Source organism: Bombus vosnesenskii, unplaced genomic scaffold, assembly GCF_011952255.1.
Source record: "Bombus vosnesenskii isolate JDL3184/JDL3185 unplaced genomic scaffold, Bvos_JDL3184-5_v1.1 scf7180000015148, whole genome shotgun sequence".
In the NCBI taxonomy this organism is placed as follows: Eukaryota; Metazoa; Arthropoda; class Insecta; order Hymenoptera; family Apidae; genus Bombus; species Bombus vosnesenskii.
This window is the reverse complement of record NW_022883852.1, coordinates 4607-26106: the sequence shown is the minus strand read 5'-3', so window position 1 is coordinate 26106 and position 21500 is coordinate 4607. Positions and strand designations below refer to the sequence as shown.

The 21500-nt window shown below is 38.7% G+C and overlaps 1 protein-coding gene and 2 long non-coding RNA genes across 4 annotated transcripts; all 3 read left to right on the top strand.

Moving 5' to 3' along the window:
- Positions 1-9130: 9130 nt before the first annotated feature.
- On the top strand, positions 9131-9871 carry LOC117240996. Its single transcript, XR_004494859.1, has 3 exons — positions 9131-9457; positions 9532-9603; positions 9682-9871. It is a non-coding gene; the product is annotated as an uncharacterized LOC117240996 (long non-coding RNA).
- Positions 9872-12763: 2892 nt separating this feature from the next.
- LOC117240999 lies at positions 12764-13168 on the top strand. Its single transcript, XR_004494860.1, has 2 exons — positions 12764-12799; positions 13079-13168. It is a non-coding gene; the product is annotated as an uncharacterized LOC117240999 (long non-coding RNA).
- A 361-nt stretch (positions 13169-13529) lies between these two features.
- LOC117240997 lies at positions 13530-15305 on the top strand. 2 transcript variants are annotated; one of them, XM_033506999.1, is made up of 5 exons: positions 13530-13683; positions 14169-14291; positions 14665-14710; positions 14786-14874; positions 14979-15305. In XM_033506999.1, exons 1-5 carry the CDS (start codon positions 13647-13649, stop codon positions 15041-15043), a joined length of 360 nt encoding a protein of 119 aa, XP_033362890.1. In that variant the 5' UTR covers positions 13530-13646; the 3' UTR covers positions 15044-15305. The 2 variants fall into 2 exon arrangements, with proteins under 2 accessions (XP_033362890.1, XP_033362891.1); XM_033507000.1 differs by having other exon boundaries at positions 15111-15302.
- Positions 15306-21500: the final 6195 nt, after the last annotated feature.

Below are 21500 nucleotides of genomic sequence, written 5' to 3'. Positions count from 1 at the left end.
GTGTTTATAACGGTCCTCGGGCTAGCCGATCACGTACTGCGGAGACGCGTCGGCATCTGGTAAACATCCTGCCCGGAGAATAGGATCTACGTGCGGCGAGCTACGGGATAGAAACCGTTGGAATGTTTACCGCCACGTGCCGCTACAAATCTTTCTTTTAAGGAGAGCTATAGGGTTACTTAATGCCTTTGTTAGATGGAGAGTTCGTCCCGTTGACCGCGGCCACGTTCGGCGACTAATTGGCGCCTTGAGCCCAAGCTCATTGTCACAAGACTTAAACAAATACAATTGGTTAGAATGACGGCAAATCGTTTAGTTACAACTGTAGATTTTAATTACAATGTTTTTTATGGATTTTTCCGAGGTTTTAGAGGGAAGGCACCGGTGTCCTCTTATCCCATATATATATTATCCCATATTATCCCATATATATATTATCCATATATATATATGTCGGGTTATCATTAGGATTTAAGGCGCGTAATGATTCTTCGTTTGAATTAGCCATTGTTTTACGAAACAGCGAATATATTTACGCGAATATACAAGATTTTACAAAATATTATGAATATTGAGTTTAATGAATGATAAGATTAACAGACGGTAAGTTTAACTAATAATTAGATTAAAGAATAATAAGTTTAACGAACAATAAGAGGTACGAATAATATGTCTTACGAATAATAAATTTAACGAATAATGAGATTAACGATTGATAGGTTTAACGAATAATGAATTTAGTTAACGCTATTAACAATGTTTCCGGGGTTCAAACGAATCCACGGTCAACGGGATAACTCTTTGCTATGCGTAGAATAATTTTAAACACAAAAATACGATTGCTGAGACACTCGGTAAATTGCTCGATGTATCACTTTCCAAGGCGATCACGGGAATGAATATCTGATGAAAATCTTTTTCGCTATACGACTGCATTTGTTTGTTATATGCTCGCTGGAGACATCGAGAAGGTTCCAATCGTTGTTGCTAGGCAATTTCTGTCAAAAGTTTGTTGTATACACTTTGGAAACATCGAGAAAGATCCAAACGCCGTTACTAGGCAGTTTCTGTCTGGAGATTGATTCCTAATACAACGTGTGTCCCATTATATCGACATCTCTAAAGTACAATTCTATGTGATTTCTAAGGAGAGCAATACAACCGATCCACACCTTCGTCAGGCAAAACGTTTATCCCGTGACCGTGGCTACATTCGGTGACCAGTTGTCACCTCGAACCCACTTTCGCTTTCACAAATATCAAACAATTACAAATGACAATTGCTTAATTACAGTTATGATAAAATATAATTCTCAACGCGAGAATTGACTGTAATTTCAACAAATAAATAAAAAAAAAATGATAAAATATAGGCTAAAGCATTAGAAGGCTTCCTCAAAATTGCAAAGGGAAGGCTCCGGTTTTCCTTTCATCTCCGACATATATATAATATAAATATTTAAAAAATATATATATAATAATACAATTATATAAAATTAAATTAATTAAATAATAAAATTTAAATTAATTAATTTTTAATTATAAATAAATTTGAAAAATATTTCCATAATTTATATATATAAATTTAAAAATTTAAATGAATAATATATTAATTTTTATTAATTTATAATTTATTTATGTTTATTAAATTTTTATAAATATAATAATTTACTTTAAAAATTATTTTATATAAAATAAATCAAAATTTAAAATTCTTTCTAAATTACTGATTATTAAATAAAAATCAGATATATTTTACTTACATTACTTAAATGCTATTTAATTATTATATTATTAACTAATATCCAAAATTAATTTTAATTTTATATATATATAATAAGCTAAATTAACCTTATAGGTTCATACCCTATCGATAAATTTAAAAAAATTGTTATATAATTAAAATATTTAATATATTTATATAGTAATATGTCTTTACATATATATATATATGTCGGAGATGAAAGGAAAGCCGAAGCCTTTCCTTGGAAATCTTGGGAACATCCTCTAGTACCTTAGCCTAGATTTTATTATAGTTGTAATTGCTTAAGATTTGTAATAAGCGAGATTGGGTTCGAGGTGACAATAGGTCACTGAACGTAGCCACGGTCACGGGATGGATGTTTTATCTAACGGAGGTCTGGAGTGGTTGTATGTGTTTTCCGAGAAATGTGGTTGCGGCGGCATGCGGCCTCGAGAGCGGGCCTAGCCACGTGTGATGTTGCCTCGGAGGTGCCGATGCAATGGGACATACATTGTATTAGTAATCAAAACTCCAGGCAGAAACTGCCTAGCAACGGCGTTTTGAACTTTCTCGATGCTTCCAACGAGTGTGCCTAGCAACGGCGTTTGGAACCTTCTCGATGCTTCCAAACGGGTATAGAAAACAAAATGCAATCGTACAGGAAGAAAGGCCCCACTATGCTCGGCCCCCGCATCGCCCGGCGCAGCGACACCCAGTTACTCTCTAATTAACGCGTTCCGGTGCCCGCCAGTTCTGCCAGTGCCGGCGCCAACCCCACCCGTGACCGCTCAACCTGCCCACGAAGGCCATTTGGCACCGAATTATTCAGACTGCGGCTTATTCATTAGGCTTAGTGTTTGTTAGACTTATTATTAGTTGTACTTATTATTTGTTAAGCTTAGTGATAGACCTGTATACACGTGTAAATAAAATCTCGGCTTTGTGAAACGATGGCTAGTCCACATGAAGAGTCGTCGCGCGCCCAAAATTCGAACCGTGATCCGACATCAGAAGTGGGATTAGAACCGTTTAAAGTGCTACAAGAGCAAATGGTCCTTATGCGCGAGTTAATTCAGACGCTAGCGCACAAACCGGAGGAGCAAAGACCGAGTACGGAATCTAAGGATGCAACGTTACCACGTTTTGACCCCGAAGGTGCGGGCGCCGATCCATCCGCGTGGTGCTCTCATGCTGATTTGATTTTGAAAGACCACCCGATGCAAGATAGTGCGTTACTTTCCGCTCTAAATCGCGCCCTAAGGGGTCCTGCTGCGCATCGGCTTTCACAAATGGTGCGCGGTGGAAAGCTTACCTGGCCAACGTTTAAGGAACAATTTCTTTCGCGTTTTGGTGGCAGAGAGACAGCCGCTTCGGCGTTAATAAGGATATCCAGAGAACGACCGTCGGAGGCTGAATCCCCGGGAGCGTACGGTAGTCGCCTCCGCTCCATGCTGCAGATGAAGTTGCAGGATCTAACGATGCCCGAAGTGATCAATGCCCTCGCCCCTTATATACTGAGTTCACAAGATCGACGCTTTCGGCGACTAACGCTCGCGAATAATATCAGGACGGAGGACCAATTTCATGATGAAATGAGGATTCTCCCTTACAACGATCAGCCGACATTTTCGCCAAGAAATTCACTAACGGAACCTAAAGCTAAACGAAGCAGGCTATCAGTTCCTCGGATTAAGTGCTACCGCTGTGGTGCTCTCGGACATAGGAGAACGGAGTGTCGCCTGCAAATACAAACGGGGAAGGAGCAGGATATACGAAACCCGAAGGAAAAACGACCAGCCGCATCGTCGAAGGTGACCTGCTTCAAATGCCACGAGGAGGGACATATCGCGCCTAATTGCCCATCATCGCGGAAAAGAGACTAACCATTGACGAACGCCGGATCGACTCCTGTGTAGTGGAAGCTCCGGCTGGTAGATTAAGCCATCTGGGTGAGTCGTATCCATTTTACTTTGATTCTGGGGCCGAGTGTTCGTTAATCAAAGAGTCCCTAGCCTCGAAATTTTCGGGTAAAAGAATAACCGATGTGGTAGTGATGCGAGGGATCGGGAATACTTGTATTAAGAGTACACTTCAGATTTTGTCCACTGTTTGTATTAACGGTCTTACATTGGAGATAGTTTTTCATGTCCTTGCCGACGATTACCTAAAATACGATATCATGATTGGTCGCGAGATTTTGAGCCAGGGATTCGACGTAAATATCACGCAAAATAGCCTCGTTATTTGTAAAACAAAGGTCGTTAACGCTTGTGGTAAAGTCGCGGAAGATGCGGTCAACATTAACGAGGTTGACACTGATGTGATCGGTAACGACAGAGATCGATTAATCTCTGTTCTCGAAAAATTTAAAGAATCATTCATTACGGGTTTCCCGCGTACTCGCGTCAATACGGGTCAGTTGGAAATACGGCTAATTGATCCCAACGTCACTGTGCAGAGAAGCCCTTACAGGCTTAGCGAGGAAGAGCGAAGAATAGTACGCGAGAGAATAGACGAATTAATGAAAGCACAAATCGTAAAACCTAGTAATTCGCCGTTCGCGAGCCCTATGATACTCGTGAAGAAGAAGGACGGCTCAGACAGATTGTGTGTAGACTTTCGAGCGCTGAATAAAAATACGGTCGCGGATCGGTATCCCTTACCCCTTATTGCTGACCAAATCGCGAGATTGCAGAGTGCGAGATACTTCATTAGCCTGGACATGGCTAGCGGATTTCACCAGATCCCCATTCATCCTAACTCGACGGAATATACTGCGTTCGTTACCCCCGACGGTCAATACGAATACGTGACGATGCCGTTTGGGTTGAAAAATGCACCAGCCGTTTTCCAGAGAGCCATTTTCAAGGCCTTAGGCGACCTCGCTTATTCGTATGTCATTGTTTATTTGGACGACGTTCTAATAATCGCCGACTCAATAGATCAAGCTCTAGAAAGGTTGCACACTGTACTAAACACTCTCGTAAACGCCGGATTTTCTTTCAATTTCGCTAAATGTTCTTTTCTGAAAACGTCGGTACTTTATTTGGGATATGTAATTCGTAACGGAGAAGTTCGTCCAAACCCGGGAAAAATACAAGCTTTGAATTCTTTACCTGCACCGTCGACTGTCACACAGCTTAGGCAGTTCATAGGTTTGGCCTCTTACTTCCGAAAATTTATTCCTAAATTTTCACAAGTGATGAAACCCTTGTACGCACTCACTTCTAGTAACAAGCACATAACTTGGACGGACAGGCACGAAAAGATAAGACAACAGATAATTTCCGTTCTGACCGACGCGCCGGTGTTAATGAGATTTGATCCCAATCGTCCCATAGAGCTACATACCGACGCTAGTTCGGAGGGGTATGGAGCTATTTTAATGCACAAAGTCGAAAAGGAAAACAGAGTCATCGAATATTATAGTAAAAGGACCAGTCCCGCGGAATCTAGGTATCATTCGTACGAACTGGAGGCACTAGCAGTAGTAAGCGCCGTCAAGCATTTCCGACACTACTTACATGGACGGAAATTCTTAGTAGTTACCGACTGTAATTCTTTGAAAGCCTCCAGCAACAAAGTAAACTTAAACGACCGGGGTTATAGGTGGTGGGCTTATTTGCAAACATTCGATTTTGACATCATGTATCGAGAGGGTAAACGAATGGCCCACGTAGATTTCTTTTCGCGAAACCCCGTGGACTTGAATCGCCGTACGATAGACAAGGTCGCAGAGAAAGAGATTAATCTGGCCGAGATCTCCGAAGATTGGCTATTAGCGGAACAACGTCGCGATCCGCAAATCTCCGAAATCGTTAATAAATTACAGAACGAAGAGTTCGCGGAAGATATCGCGAATACCTACGAACTGCGATCCGGTACACTTTACCGTAAAATACAACGAAAGGGCAGAACCCTTTGCTTACCCATTGTTCCGAGAGGTTTTAGATGGTCCGTCATCAACCATGTGCATCAGTCAATTATGCACTTAGGATGGGATAAAACGCTCGAGAAGCTCTAAGAGTATTATTGGTTCGAGGGAATGGCGAAGTACGTTCGCAAATTTGTCGAGAACTGCCATGCTTGTAGAGTTTCGAAGGTTAGTTCAGGTAAAATACAGGCTGAACTGCATCCTATACCTAAGACCGGCATACCGTGGCATACGGTGCACATGGACATAACGGGCAAGCTGAGTGGCAAGAATGACTCAAAAGAGTATGTCGTCGTCTTGATCGATGCCTTTACGAAATTCGTGCACTTACATCACACACGCAAATTGGATTCGCTTAGCGTTATCAAGGCACTTAAGTCCGCCGTGTTTTTGTTCGGTAGTCCCGGTCGGGTAATAGCAGATCAGGGTAGATGTTTCACGGGCCGGGAATTTCAAGAATTCTGTGCAAGCAAACAAATCAAAGTTCATTTGATCGCGACCGGTGCAAGTAGGGCCAACGGGCAAGTAGAACGTGTTATGAGCACGTTAAAAAATATGTTCACAACGGTAGAAACGACCGGGCGTTCATGGCAAGACGCGATCGGGGAGATGCAATTGGCTCTGAATTGCACCATCAACCGCGTAACCAAATCGAGTCCTTTAGAGTTATTGATTGGTAGAGAAGCAAGACCGTATGACTTATTACTACCTGATAACATCGAGGAAAAAGAAATAGATATCTCCAGTGTAAGACAACAGGCAATAAAAGAGATGGAAACTAGTGCTAGGTATGACAAAGAGAGATTCGATAAAACCAAAGCTAAAGCAGTTAGGTTTAATCCCGGTGATTTGGTACTACGCCAAAATGAAGAAAGGAACCAGACAAAATTGGATCCAAAATTCAGGGGTCCGTTTGTAATATCGGAGGTCCTGGAAGGAGACCGATATACCTTGAAAACACTGGATGGGAAAAGGTCATACAAGTACAGTCATGACAGGTTAAGGAAAATGCCGGATAGTTGCATTCCTGCGGAGTTGGATGTCTGTTGTGATGACGAGGACAGTAACCATGGCGATGTGAGTACCCCGATCCCAGAGGATCGTAGAATTATATGAGCCCAGGTGCGGCCATGGGATGGAGTTCAGTGCGGTCAGGCACTGGAAGTGACGATGTCACGAAGCTGGGAGCCGGTTTAGTACCGACAGCGACAATGTCACGAGGTTGGAGCTGGTCTAGTACCGACCGCGACAATGTCACGGATTTGGAGCTGGTCTAGTACCGACAGCGACGATGTCACGAAGCTGGAGCTGGTCTAGTACCGACAGTGACAATGTCATGAGGCTGGAGGCGGTCTAGTGTTGACAGCGATTGTGTTACGAGGCTGGTTATGCAACGAACTTTGAGAGTATGTGCGATTCGAAGGATGAGACCCATTTGGGTGTGAAATCGAGAATGGTCTGTCATGTCATTACGACCCGACTGAAAGCACGCAGAATGCAACTGGCACTTTGAATGCCAATCACAATGATACTAATCCTGTTTCCTGTTGTTTTGTTGACGAAGGTACACCCGAGGACGTGTGATAGTCAGGATGGCCGTGTCGGAGATGAAAGGAAAGCCGAAGCCTTTCCTTGGAAATCTTGGGAACATCCTCTAGTACCTTAGCCTAGATTTTATTATAGTTGTAATTGCTTAAGATTTGTAATAAGCGAGATTGGGTTCGAGGTGACAATAGGGCGCTGAACGTAGCCACGGTCACGGGATGGATGTTTTATCTAACGGAGGTCTGGAGTGGTTGTATGTGTTTTCCGAGAAATGTGGTTGTGGCGGCATGCGGCCTCGAGAGCGGGCCTAGCCACGTGTGGTGTTGCCTCGGAGGTGCCGATGCAATGGGACATACATTGTATTAGTAATCAAAACTCCAGGCAGAAACTGCCTAGCAACGGCGTTTGGAACTTTCTCGATGCTTCCAACGAGTGTGCCTAGCAACGGCGTTTGGAACCTTCTCGATGCTTCCAAACGGGTATAGAAAACAAAATGCAATCGTACAGGGAGAAAAATCTCCACGAGGCTGGCATTCTTGCGATTGCCTTGGAGAGTGATACATAGAGCATTTTCGACGATCGCATTTGCGTCTAAGTTAGTTTCGCTTAGTAAGGAGTTATCCCGGTGACCGTGGATTCGTTTGAACTCAAACATTGCTAATAGTATTATTTAATTTAATTATTCGTAGATCATTCATCGTACATCATTAGGCTGAGTGTTTGTTAGACTTATTATTAGTTGTACTTATTATTTGTTAAGCTTAGTGATAGACCTGTATACACGTGTAAATAAAATCTCGGCTTTGTGAAACGATGGCTAGTCCACATGAAGAGTCGTCGCGCGCCCAAAATTCGAATCGTGATCCGACATATATTTATTTTTACGTTCGACTTCTTCTTCTCTTTTAGTTTCACTGTAACAGGTTGCCGTTAGAACCGAAACTCAATTCATTTACTACGATGGATTCTGTTACCACGATTTCCTTGCCTTTTGAGTTTAATAATCGAGGATGATTCTAACGATCCTCTCTGTGTGGGACTCGTGTGGTTTCGCAAGCCTTGCCCAAAGACGGATAGTATTTTACCAACAGTGGGAGGAGGAATGCGAAGATCGACAGGTGTTTTTGATAATCGAAAACAGTGTTTGCAGAAGCCAACACAGCGAACGATCCTTTGTTTAAAGTTTAAACAATGATTCTATCTTCGAAACCGTTCACGAAAATAAAACGAGATCGATGATAAGAAGTTCTAATTCGATTCTCAAGGGCAACGAAATTATCAGAGAAGAAGGAAATTCTCAAAATTAATTCTCTTACCTTGAGGAGTAGGCGCTGTCTGGCGCCATTTACCTCAGCTGCTCCGTTGGTCGTCGAAGTTTTTGTTGGGTTTATTACTTGAACTCGAATATAGTTTACTATCCACGTTTACTTTATTTATCTATTTCGATACGGACAGAACAATTTACTGACTAGATTAATACCGCAATTACAATGCGCGCTCAAGGATAAAATTTTCTTTTTCCTTGGTCGCGGCTCTCTTTTCTTGACCGAAAAACTAAAGACCCCGAAGCGCAAAATACTATACAAAATTTCTAAAGGTGAGCGCAATAACGAACGTAGTAACGAAATAATTAACAAAGAGTGAACAAAATAATTTTAAACCGTAATAACGAAGATCGCAATAATAATGAACAAAGAATAGTGTAATAAGAATATTCACCAGGATGATAATGATAATCGATAATTGGTGAGTATAATAACGATAATGTTAGTGCGTGAGCAACGTAATAAGAATGTTCACCGGAATAATAATGTTAATCGCTAAATGATGATTATCGTTGTAGTCCGTGCTCTACGTTGCTTTGCTTATTTATAATGCCATCCCCCACGGGGTGGTGGTCCGCTGGGGGTACGCTTCCGTGGGAATCGGGATGTTGCAGTTTGGGTTTCTTGGAATCGTACGTGACAAAATGTAAATTCCGTATTTCGACTTAGTTTTTATCGGTCCTGTGTTTCTGCTGAGCTAGCGTCTAGGAGATTTGAAGCATTCCACGCTGATCTAGTCCGTTCCGCGAGAAACTTCCACGTGCTGTACCGTGGGAATTACCGGTGTTTCTTCGGCGCGTGGAAGGGCTGGTGGCTGCAGCATCATTATCATTTTAAAGTTTGCTCGGGCAACACGCGCAACTCCGCTGCTCTCCCATAACAAAGACCTCCTCCCTCGAATTGTTTTGCGTAAGTTTGGATGTTTGCATATTAAGATTGTTTTGTGATTTTCATTGTTTTTCCCTTTTTTGCTATTTCCTTAGGCTTCGGTGATCGACGTTCGAACCATGTTTGCTGAGTCGTTTCTATCAGAGGTTCCTTTCCAGACTTCCCTGGTACGTATTTAGTCTTATTTTTAGTTCGTTTGGTTCGTCCTGTTTCGTTTTATTTAAAATATACCGTGTTGTTTCCAGCCCAAGCGAAAGAGGGATTCCGAAGAGGTTTTGGAGGCGCATCTTCGTCACCATGCTTCTGGGAGAAAGGGAATTTCCCCTGTTGTGCGCTATTGGTGTATGTGTGAGTTCAGCGAACTTTATCCCGGAGCTCCTTGTTTCGATTTTGATTTATTGTAGCTGCCTCAATTTTGTTGGTTCGCTGTTTTGATATTCCTTATTATTATTAATTTTGTGTTCAATATGTGTATATATATATATATTTTTTTTTTTAGTCTGATAGTGTTAGGTTATCTATTTTACATTTGTTAATTTTTTAATTTTATATTTCCCCCCTTTTATTTAAATATATATATATATTTTTATATTTGTAGTTGCCCATAAAATTTATTAAAGAGAAGTGTTAACAATGTGTTTTCATGATTTGTTTCTCGCGCCTGACTTCCATTAATCCCTAATATTCCTGTCGCCATGACGCGTGTAAATCCAACATGGCCGCTGATAAATGTCATCAGTAAAGTTTTTAGTGACGAGTCTTTAGTTTTGTTTGATATCGAAGTAATTTTCGTCTGTCGCTCGTTTTTTTCCTTATTCTACCGCAATTAGAACATTTATTTATTAATATTATTAAATAGTATAACTCGTGTGAATATACGTATATATATATATGTTTATGTTGTGTGTCACTTCAGTATAGCTAATGTTTTGTAATTCTTTGATTGCATTATTTATTGTTTCGAGTAGTTTATTTCATAGAGTATTCGATAATATAAAACATATGCACTCACACATACATACATATATATATATATATACGTATTTATATGCATATCTCTCTTGCCCATATAGTGTTCATACGAAATGAAATGTTAATTATTTATTTTATATTAATTTCTTTTAATAAGATAGAACACACACACGCACGCGTATATATGTATATATTTCTGGCAAAGTGATTTTCATTCAGATTCTTTAGTGATATAGTGTTGTGTATTTGAGGTTATGTGTCAATCATTTGATTTCATATATACATATATATCTTGTAGTGTGACAACATAGTATTGAAGGTTTTGTTTCTAGATTATTGTGCGTTTAGTGTGTGTTTACATATTTGTGTTTGATGATAGAATTTCTGTATGCAATTACTCAGGCCGTTGCGGTGTTAATTACTTTGAGCGTTTGGGCTATCGACAGGTTGTCGCTTAGTCCCAAGTGTTGCGTTGTGTGTTCTATTTCTTTTGTAGATTATTAATAGTAGTTTTAGTTTAGAAAAATAAATTATTTATATGTTTATATAGAGACATGCATGTTTCATAATGTAATTCTTATATTATAATGCTCTACCGGCATGTAGGCTAGTTTTAAGTATGTATTTTAGATTGTAGAATGCACATAGATTAGTAGTAGTTTAGAATATAAATTTTTATAAGTTTGTATAGAGACATGCATGTTTCGTAATGTAATTCTTATATTATAATTCTTTACCGGAACGTAGGCTTGTTTCAAATATGTATCTGTTTAATAGAATGCGCACACATATATATATGTTTCTGACAATGTAACTTTTATTTCTTTAATAATACAATATTGTATGTATTAGTTTTTAACTTTGTATATACTTATATTTCATAAATTGATAATATTGTATTTATTGCATAGTATTATAAGCGCTAACTCTAATATTTACTAATTTATTACGTGCCTAGCATATATGTTTATACTTATATGTAACTCTTCAAGTTGATTGATTAAAATATATTTATATATACTCGTATTTCTGGCGTTTCAATTATTTCCCTTTCCGTAGTTATTCTTATTTCCTGGTTTATTTGTTTGGTTCGTAACTCGTTCAATCCGTTAGCTGGTTTTATTTATTTTATTTTATTTTATACTGATTGGATTTATTAGTCGCCCCTCACTTTGTTAATCCTTCCTTTAGTTTCGCGGCGCCGTGTGTTCGTTTGTGTATTCAAATCTTTATTCGCGCGTTTTGTATAGAATAGTTTTCTTGTTCTCGTTACGGCGCGTGCGGAGCGCGGGACGTGACACCCCCTCCCTTGGAGTTCAAATTTCCAAAGGAAATTTGACTGATGGTGTCTCTGAGTTCGCTCAAGGCGGATGTAGATGGCGTTGGTTGTTGAGTGACTACTGGTGTTATCGATATTCCTCTAGGTTGTGCCGTTTGATCATCGATATTTCGTTTTCCTTTGAGGTATAGTAGCAGGTGGGTAACTGAGCCGCATATTGCTCCTAATAGGGCGATTCCACATCCGTAAGTTTCACGTAACTGGTATCCGTGTATGGCTATATCTATTATCGTCTTGATTAATTTAAATATTACAAGTATTCCAAATATTGCTGCACTGACAGTTCCAAATTCCATAAAACCATTCCATAAGCTTGATACGGTATTTTTTGCTATTGTCGTTAATGTGTTTTCGTCCATTATTCCCAGAATGTTTACTGTTCTAGGGACGATTGTTTTTCCTGTTGCTCCTCTGGCCAATGTGTTCAAAACTGCAGATTTTTCTGCCGGGAACATGACGTGGTCCCGAAGTGCGTCGAGGTCCTTTTGGGTGTATATTCCGCTCGTGGCCAACGACGGTGGTGCTGAATATTGCCACGTTTGACGTACGTCCGGGCGGAGTTCCTGTGGTGCGATTCCCTTGCCAAACGGGTAGCTCCGAGTAGCATTTTGTTGTATGTCGTACTTTTACTTGTACCGGAATGCATTTGACTATATGGACCGCTTCTCCTGCGATCAGAGCCATGTGTCCTGGGTTTTGGTTATGGTGTATGCAAATTCGTCGGGCGGTAAGTTTGCCAAGCTTAAAGCGTTCTCTATTAGTTTCTTCTGTGTGGTGTGTCTTTGTGTCGGTATATCATGGTATAATGTTGTCATTTGTCATTTTACTTTCGAGTTTATTAGAAATAAGAATAACCTTTTATTATTATTAATATATATATATATATATATAGAAAAAGAAAATTTTTATATTTATATGTATTTTTTTCTCTTTTTTTTTCTTGTTGTTAAAACCTTTGTTTTATTTTAGGTTTTACGTACATGTTATCAGTGAAAATAAATATTATGAATGCTACCTGGGTTATAATTATATACATATATGCATACGTATTGGTAAGTAATATAGATGAGATTTGTTTTATCGTTATAAATATATAAGTATACATTATCAATAGGAATAGATATTACAATTATAGCTTGCCTTTGAATATATATGTATATATATATATATGTGCGTGTAATGGTAAATATGACGACTTATTTTACGAGTCACTTGCATTATCAATGGAAGTGAGTGTTATAAATATCGCCTACTTTACAACATGCGTGTATATATATTGGTAAACATAAGTGAAAATTATATGTATAGTTATAGATGTTGTTTGTTTACAGATGGATAGCAAAAGTATTTGGTTTCATGAGTGGCGTACAGGTGCTTTACAGTTCTACGGTGCGGATTGCTATTCCTTGAACTAAAAAAAATTTCTTTCGAGATGAGTCTGATTATTGTAAACGATCGTACATGGGAGAATTTTCTGCAGAGATTCGAAATGCTCTCTGGATTCCTCGTGAAATGTCTGGACAACACCTACATGTTCTTCCATCCTTCGTTCAGAGAATGGTTGATGAATTCGCTATCAGTTCTGTACACACATACAAAAATAGTTAATATATATATATATATATATTATATCTTTTTTTATATATATATATGTTTCATTCGGACCTGTTCCTTGTATGAATACTGTATCTCTGTATATAATATAATATATATATAATATGTTATGATTATGTTAGTTGTTATTTATTATATATATTTTCCTTAACTCTCTCCCCCTTTTTTTTCTTGTTTTTTTTTATTAGTACCTAACATTGCTATTATGATGCTGTATTACAATGTATTGGCTATTATTTGTGATGAGGTGCGTATGTGTGGGGTACGCGCGACGAATTTTTCAACATGGTCGCTTGCGTGTATCGTTGGTTTAATGTCAACAGTAGCGTGTTGTTGAAATAGCTAATTAATTGTTAATTACTATAATTTTTATTTAGTAGTGTTTCTGTAATATTGTTTTGTGTATTATGATATTGTGTGTGTCAATACCGTGTGTTACTTAAATGTGATAGCATGGATTGTGTTGTTACCGGAATTCAATAGTCATTGTTTTGATTATACACGACTCGCATTTATATAAGTCTTGTTTAATTTAGTTAATGTTTTTTGTGTATTGTGTTACCAGATATTTTGTGTAGCGTAACTTTATTCTTTTGCACCGAGTTCGGTCATGTTGTTAATATTTAGTTAGTCTATCTTGATTAATTTCTAACCTATTCCTGTGTTTATTAACCTTTCTTATTTTTCCTATTAATTCATTATTGCATGTACTTGCTATCTGCTATTATTTTGTGTATGATATGAGTTAGTTCCCTTATTAGTGATTAAAATCTACTTGTTAGATTAACATTGTCTGTAATTCTTCAGGTTCTACTCTTTCGATGCTGCATCACTTACCTAGAGCATTCCCACAACATCATCTGATTGTTCGATATGCCTTAAATACTTACCACGGTTGCCTTCAATCGTCTTATATCTGTAGCCATAAAGGTACTGTTTAGTTTATTTAATTTAATATGTGTATAAGGCATTGTGTGTGCGACCGCTATTGTGCACTACAAAATCCGCTTCTACATGTTAGATATAATAATATAACAATACTACGTAGATTAATACATAATAAAATATCCTTTTACTTTCAATTAATCTATCTTAATTATTTTCTAACCTCTTTCTACACTTATCAGCTACTTTATTTCTTCTTGTTAATCTGCAAAATTCATGCATGTACACTTCCTTGTCTGGTGATTAATTGTTCACGAGGTAAGTTGCACCTTCACCGTTTTAGTTATTCGTTGAACTAACACGTTTCACATTCAAACAGTAATCGGAGCACTCGTAATAAACTTCTTTTCCTTTTCAGGGTTCCGCTATCTGTGTTGTTCGACGAACAGTGGCATGCTTCCACAGTATTGTTATGACATTTAGTACTGTTGTAACTTGCATTAAGGCAGTTGAAGTTAATTTGTTCATTTATTCTTCAGCTGGCTGTTGTACATGGTGTTCCGCAAACAGGGAGCCATAACCTATTTTGCACGTAGACCTTCTTGTATGATGATTACTTGTTTACAAGGTAACTTTCACTTCCACTCTTTTAATTATTTATTGAATCGACACGTTGTATATTCAAACAATAATTGGAGTACACATAATAATTTTCCCTTTTTTTCTTTTTAGGTTTTCGCTATCTGTATTATTCGACGAACAGTGTCACACCTCTTTTTGATTTATCCATAATATAGTTATAACATTTAGTCATCTTGTATTTTTCACTGAGACAATTGAAACTAATTTATTCACTTATTTTAGGTAGCTGTCATACATTGTGTTCCACGAACAACAATCCATAACTTATACTTGCACGTACACTTTCCTGTATGTGGATCACTTGTTCACAAGGTAACTTTCACCTTCGCTAGTTAATTGTTCATTGAGTTAACACGTTTTATATTTAAGCAATAATTGAAACACGTATAATAATTTTCCTTTTTCCTTTTAGGTGTTCGGTATCTGCGTTATTCGACGAACAGCACTATAACATATACTAACGCACTACGTTGCCCACTGAAATCGCTTTATTCATTGCTTATTTCGGTTATGCGCTAGTTTTAACTTGTTTAAGTGCACCGTTCGCGGAATCCCTTTTACTTCGATCTTGACGTTTTGGTTCTGCAAGATTTCTAGCACTTTGTATGGTCCAGTATATTGATCGGAGAATTTTCCTTTACTGGTTTCTTTTAGTAAATATATCGAATCTCCTATTTTAAAATCTTGGGGGTTGATTCGTCGGTCGTAATATTCCTTTGATCTTAGTTTGGATTTTATCAAATTTTCCCTTGCCATTCGTTGTACGGTGTTAATTTTATCAAACAGATCTTCGAGATATTCTACGTAAGTTGGTTCCATGTTTTCTTCGATTATTACTTCACCAGTAGGTTCTCTGGCTAGATGTCCAAAAACTGATTCGTGCGGGGAGAATTTCGTTCCTTCGTGTATAGAGGTATTATAGGAAAACATAGCTAATTCTACCCATTCGTCCCAATTTCTGGAATTTTCAATGTATAATTTGAGATATTCTATCAGCACGTGGTGAGATCTTTCAATTGAACCGTTACTTTGTGGATGATATGCCGTCGTGGTATATTGTTTGATGCGGAATCTCTTTGCTACTTTCTTCATTAGTGAGGATGTAAAGTTCGTTCCTTGATCAGTGAGAATACCTCTCGGTGACCCGAAACGATAAATAAATCGCTTTATAAAAGTGTCCGCTATCTCGGCTGAAGAGATTCCTCCTAGTAGAATCCCAATTGAGTATTTTGTTAATAGGTCTTGGATAGTTAATATGTATTCGTTTCCTCTTTGGGTTTTTGGTAATGGACCTACAATATCCATACTAACCTTATCGAACGCTTTACCTGGTGCGTCTGTAAGTACCATTGGTTGCTTTGCTTTTATTCTTGTGAGTTTCTTCAATTGACATTCCTTACATGTTCTTACGTAATCTTGAATTTCCTTTTTCATATTTTCCCAATAGTAATGTTGTCGTATTCTTTGATAAGTTTTTGTTATTCCTTTGTATCCTGCTACGCTTGATTCATGTTTTTCTCGTATTATGTTGTTCTGCGCTTCCACAGGTGGGGTAATTACTTCCCCAGTGCAAATGGTGATGGTTAAGGTTTTTTCCATAAATATTTCCTTTAATTTTCTGATTGTATTTCGCCAGGGTATTTCCTCCAAGTTTCCTTTGCTAATGCTGAACGAAGTTAACTGTTTTTCATTTACTACGTCTAATAGAGATCTTAGCGAGTTTAATAAATTTTCTGGTGTTATTGGAATATTTCTATTTTCCTTTATCGGTAGGGATACAATGTATTTTCCAGAATCGTAATTCAATCTTGCTTTTTCTAACATTAAATCTTCATAACGAGGCAATTTTCCCGTTTCCTTCATTTCTAAGGCTCCTTTATCTATCGGGTTGCCATGTATATCTATAAATACTACCTTATGGTCATTATCGTAGGTCTCGTGTCCTTTTCTCGTTGTTGAATTAGTTCTGGAATTACAGTGGAGGTCTCTTTTTCGCTTGTTGTATTCGTGTCCTCCTTTTCTCGATTGGTTATTTCTCTATCTGTACTTACATCGATTTCTGCTAATGCTTGGTCTAAATATTTTATGGGAGTTTCTTCTATTGTAAAATGTTTTCGGGTAAAACCCTTTCCTTGATTTTTAGAATCACTGGATTGAGGCAAGACATGTGGTTTAGCTTCGAATATGGGAGAGTCTTCGGTTGTCGTATCCAGTTTGAATCTTTTTGAGACATGCGTATCCTTTTCTTGTTGTTGAGTTAGTTCTGGAATTATGGCGGAGGGTTCTTCCTCGCCTGTTGTGTCCATGCGCCTTTTTCCTTGATCGGTTATTTCTCTATTTGTGTTTACATCGAGCTCGGTTAGTGCTTAGTCAGAATATTTTACGGGCGTTTCTTCCAGTGTAAGATGCTTTCGAGTAAAAACTTTTCCTTGTTTTGTAAGATCAGTGGATTGAGGCAAGACGCGTGGTTTGGCTTCGAATATGGGAGAGTCTTCCGTTGATGTGTCTATTTCGAATCTTTTTGAGACTGGATAGCGAATCGGTGACTTCCTCTCTTTTTCTGATTGGTAACCAAACTTCCGGGGGGTTCCAAGATAATGCGTCTGCGTTTGCGTTCGCCCTGCCTTCTTTGTATACAATATCAAATTCGAAGTCCGATAGTTTTAATTTCCATTTCCAAATTCTTGAAGTAGGATCCTTGATAGAATGCATCCACACTAAAGGTTTATGATCGGTTACGATGGTAAACTTTCTACCGTAAAGATACGGTCGGAAGTGCATTGCGCTGTAAACAATTGCCAGACACTCCTTTTCTATGGTAGAATAGTTTTGTTCAGCGGGATTTAATAGCCTTGAGGCATACACAATCGGCAAATCCTTTCCGATTGGCCCTTGACTCAGTACACCGCTTATTGCATATCCTGATGCGTCTGTAGTAAGGTTAAAGGGTTTAGAAAAGTCTAGATATTGCAGGACGGGTTTCGTCACTAACGCTGTCTTTAAATTATTGAATGCGTTTTCCTGATCTTCTGTCCATTTAAAGGGAGTGTCTTTCTTTAATAGTTGTGCCAATGGTTTCGCGACCTTGGAGAAATCGGGTATAAATCTTCTGTAATATCCTGCTAGTCCCAGAAATTGTTTGATATTTTTCGCCCTCTTCGGTCGTGGAAATTTTGATACGGCTTCGACTTTCTTTGGGTCGGGTTTCACGCCATCCTCGCTAATTATATGTCCCAAATAATTCACCTCGTGTCGTAAAAATTCGCACTTATCAGGTTGTAATCGTAATTTAGCTCTCCTCAGTCTTTCCATTAACTTATTGAACTTAATTTCGTGTTCTTGGAGAGACGTGGAATAAATCACTATGTCATCCAGATAGACGAATAGTTCTATTCCTTGCAGACCAGATAATATTGAATTCATCAACCGTTGAAATGTTGCTGGGGCATTCTTTAATCCAAAGGGCATTCTTTTTGAATTGAAAATGCCCGTATGGTGTCGAAAATGCTGTTTTGTGGGCATCTTCCTGTGACATACGGATCTGGTGAAAGCCCGATGCCAAGTCGAACGTGGAAAAGTATTTTGCACTTCCTAATTGATCCAATATTTCTGTAATGTTGGGTAGTGGGAAGGCATCGCCAATCGTTTTATCGTTCAATTTTCTATAATCGATGACTAGTTTCCAGCGCTTATTTCCTTGCGAATCGGGTTTTTTGGGCACAATCCATAACGGGGAGTTATATGGAGATATTGATGGTTCCACTACGTCCGTATCTAGCAGCTCTTGGACCTGTCGATTTATTTCTTCTCGATGTATTGGCGGATATCGATACTGTTTAGTATTGATGGGTATATTGTCCGTCGTGATTATCCTATGTTCCAGAACTTCGGTTGCTTCCAATGTATCTCCTGGAATATGAAACCTATCTTGATTATTACGAATCAACTTTTTAACATTTTCCTTTTCTTCTTCGCTCAAGTGTTCGAGTCGTAGTAACTCATTTATTTTATCGTATCTACTTTCCTTCGATTTTAGAACTGTATTACACGCTGTCCTAGAAAACGGGGACGGATTTTCAAATTCCTTAATTACCATCGTTGGTGTTGTAAATTCGTAATCTCTTGAAGTAGTATTTATTACTCTTATGTAACCTTTTCCTTTATGATTCCTCACAACTGCATTTCCAAAATAGATTCCCTTGTTCGGCTCGATTTTTGGAATAAATCCCTCTTTCATCTCTGGATTAGCGATATTAATAGAACACGTTATTGAACTTCGCTTCGGTATAATTATTTTTTCCTTAGTATCGAAGGGGATGTAAATATTTCCCCATCTGATATGTTTTCCCTCGTAATCTAGACGAGCCTTACAACCTGCAAAAAATTCGGATCCTAGGATTCCGTCTTGATCGATTAGCAACGAATCATCGACTACATGAAAAACAACCGGACGGCCCGCCACCTGTATTACCGTCTGCCCTAGGGAGACCAGGCTCGTTGCCGTAATTCCTCGCACTTCGATTGATTCCTTTTCGTCGATGATGGCTGAATCGGGTAAAGTAGGTTTTTTGATAATATTGATTTCCGATCCAGAGTCTAATAATAAACTCGTCTTAGTTTTTAGATCTGGGGAAACTATTCGTGCAGTTGGGGTCGTTGGGGAATCGTTAAATTTTACTGAAATAATTCGGAGAGGTCGCCTTCCGAATCTGAATTTAACTCCTGATAATTTTCCTTCGCCGGTTGCTTGTGCTTCACTCTTTCCCTTTTGTCTTGAGATTCTGGATTCTCTGTCTGTGACCTTGTTTGGTTGTGGGATGACTCCCCCACAGTATTTAGTGGTTGTTCGTTCGATCTTATAGTCGGCATTGCGTTCGCTCTGTCTCTCGTTATGGGTGGTGGAGTCGATCTCGCGGGGGTGGCTGCCCTTGTTCTGTTTGTTGCCGTCGGCGCTGGTCGCCTGATTGCCGCCTGTACTCTTGGGCGATTCGGCGTATCGTTCCTTCGTGGCTCGCCCCATTCTCCCGAAGGACGTGTTTGGTTTCCCGATGGTCTCGAAGCATCGGGTACGATTAATCCGGCATCTACTCGGGCTTTAAATTTGTAACAGTCTTTCAATAAATGCCCGGGTTTTTTACAATAATTACACGTGATATTTTGTCTTGTAGTATTCGTAAAATTCTGCGATGGAGGTACCGATCTTCGATCTTGGCGGTTGTTTCTGATATTGTTGTTAGTGTTCGAAGGACGTGCGTTGTCGCGTCTGTAATAGTTCGAGGGTGTCGGTCGTTGGGGTTAGGTTGGGGTTACTAATTTATATTTATATTGTTACTAATTTATATTTAAATTAAATAAAGAGAAAGATGAACTTGTTTAATTTAAATAGCTTATACATTTAGAGCATAATATTGAAAATATTAGGGAAATTTAAAAAATTTTTGAATATTAAAAAAAAATATTTAAAAATATTAATATGTATGTCGGATTAGCACTGGGAGTAGGGTTGTGGGCGTCAAATGAATCTTCACGGGAATTAGCCATTGGTACGGTACACGCAGGTGTAGTTTATTACAATAATAGAGTTATTACAGTCTTGACAATTGATCACGACAATTGGCACTCGCGACACTAGTGACGATGGTCTCAGGCCCGACAACGAATCCCCGGCCAACGGGATTACAAAAGAACGTGTCGGAGATGAAAGGACAACCGGAGCCTTCCCTTTGCAATTTTGCGAGAGTCTTCTGGTGCTTTAGCCTGGATTTTGTCATAGCTGTAATTAAGCAATTGTTGTCATTTGTAATTGTTCGATATATGTGATGGCGAGGGTGGGTTCGAGGTGGCAGCTGGTCGCCGAGCGTAGCCGCGGTCACGGGATAAATGTTTTGCCTGACGAAGGTGTGGATCGGTTGTATTGTTCTCCCTAGAAATCACATGGAATTGTACTTTGGAGATGTCGATATAATGGGACACACGTTGTATTAGGAATCAATCTCCAGACAGAAACTGCCTAGCAACGGCGTTTGAATCTTTCTCGATGCTTCCAAAGAGTATACGACAAACTCTTGGCAGCCCAGCAGCGGCGATTGGAAGCTTCTCGATACCTCCAGCGAGCATATAACGAACAAAATGCAGTCGTACAGCGAAAAAGATTTTCATCAAATATTCATTCGTGTGATCGCCTTGGAAAGTGATACATCGAACAATTTACCGAGTGCCTCAGCAATCGTATTTTTTTTGTGTTTAAATTATTCTACGCATAGTAAAGAGTTATCCCGTTGACCGTGGATTCGTTTGGAATCATTAGTTAAACTTATAATTTGTTAATCTTATCATTCATTAAACTCAATATTCATAATATTTTGTGAAATCTTGTATATTCGCGTAAATATAATCTTTGTTTCATAAAACGATGGCTAATTCAAACGAAGAATCGTTACACGCCTTAAATTCTAATGTTAACCCGACATATATATTATATTATATATATATTATATACAAATATTATATTATATATATATGTTACGTCGCGTAACACTCTACCTAGCCGAGGCCACACACCGCAGGCAATATGGCAACCAGATGTCTTTGAATACTCCCAGCGTATCCTCC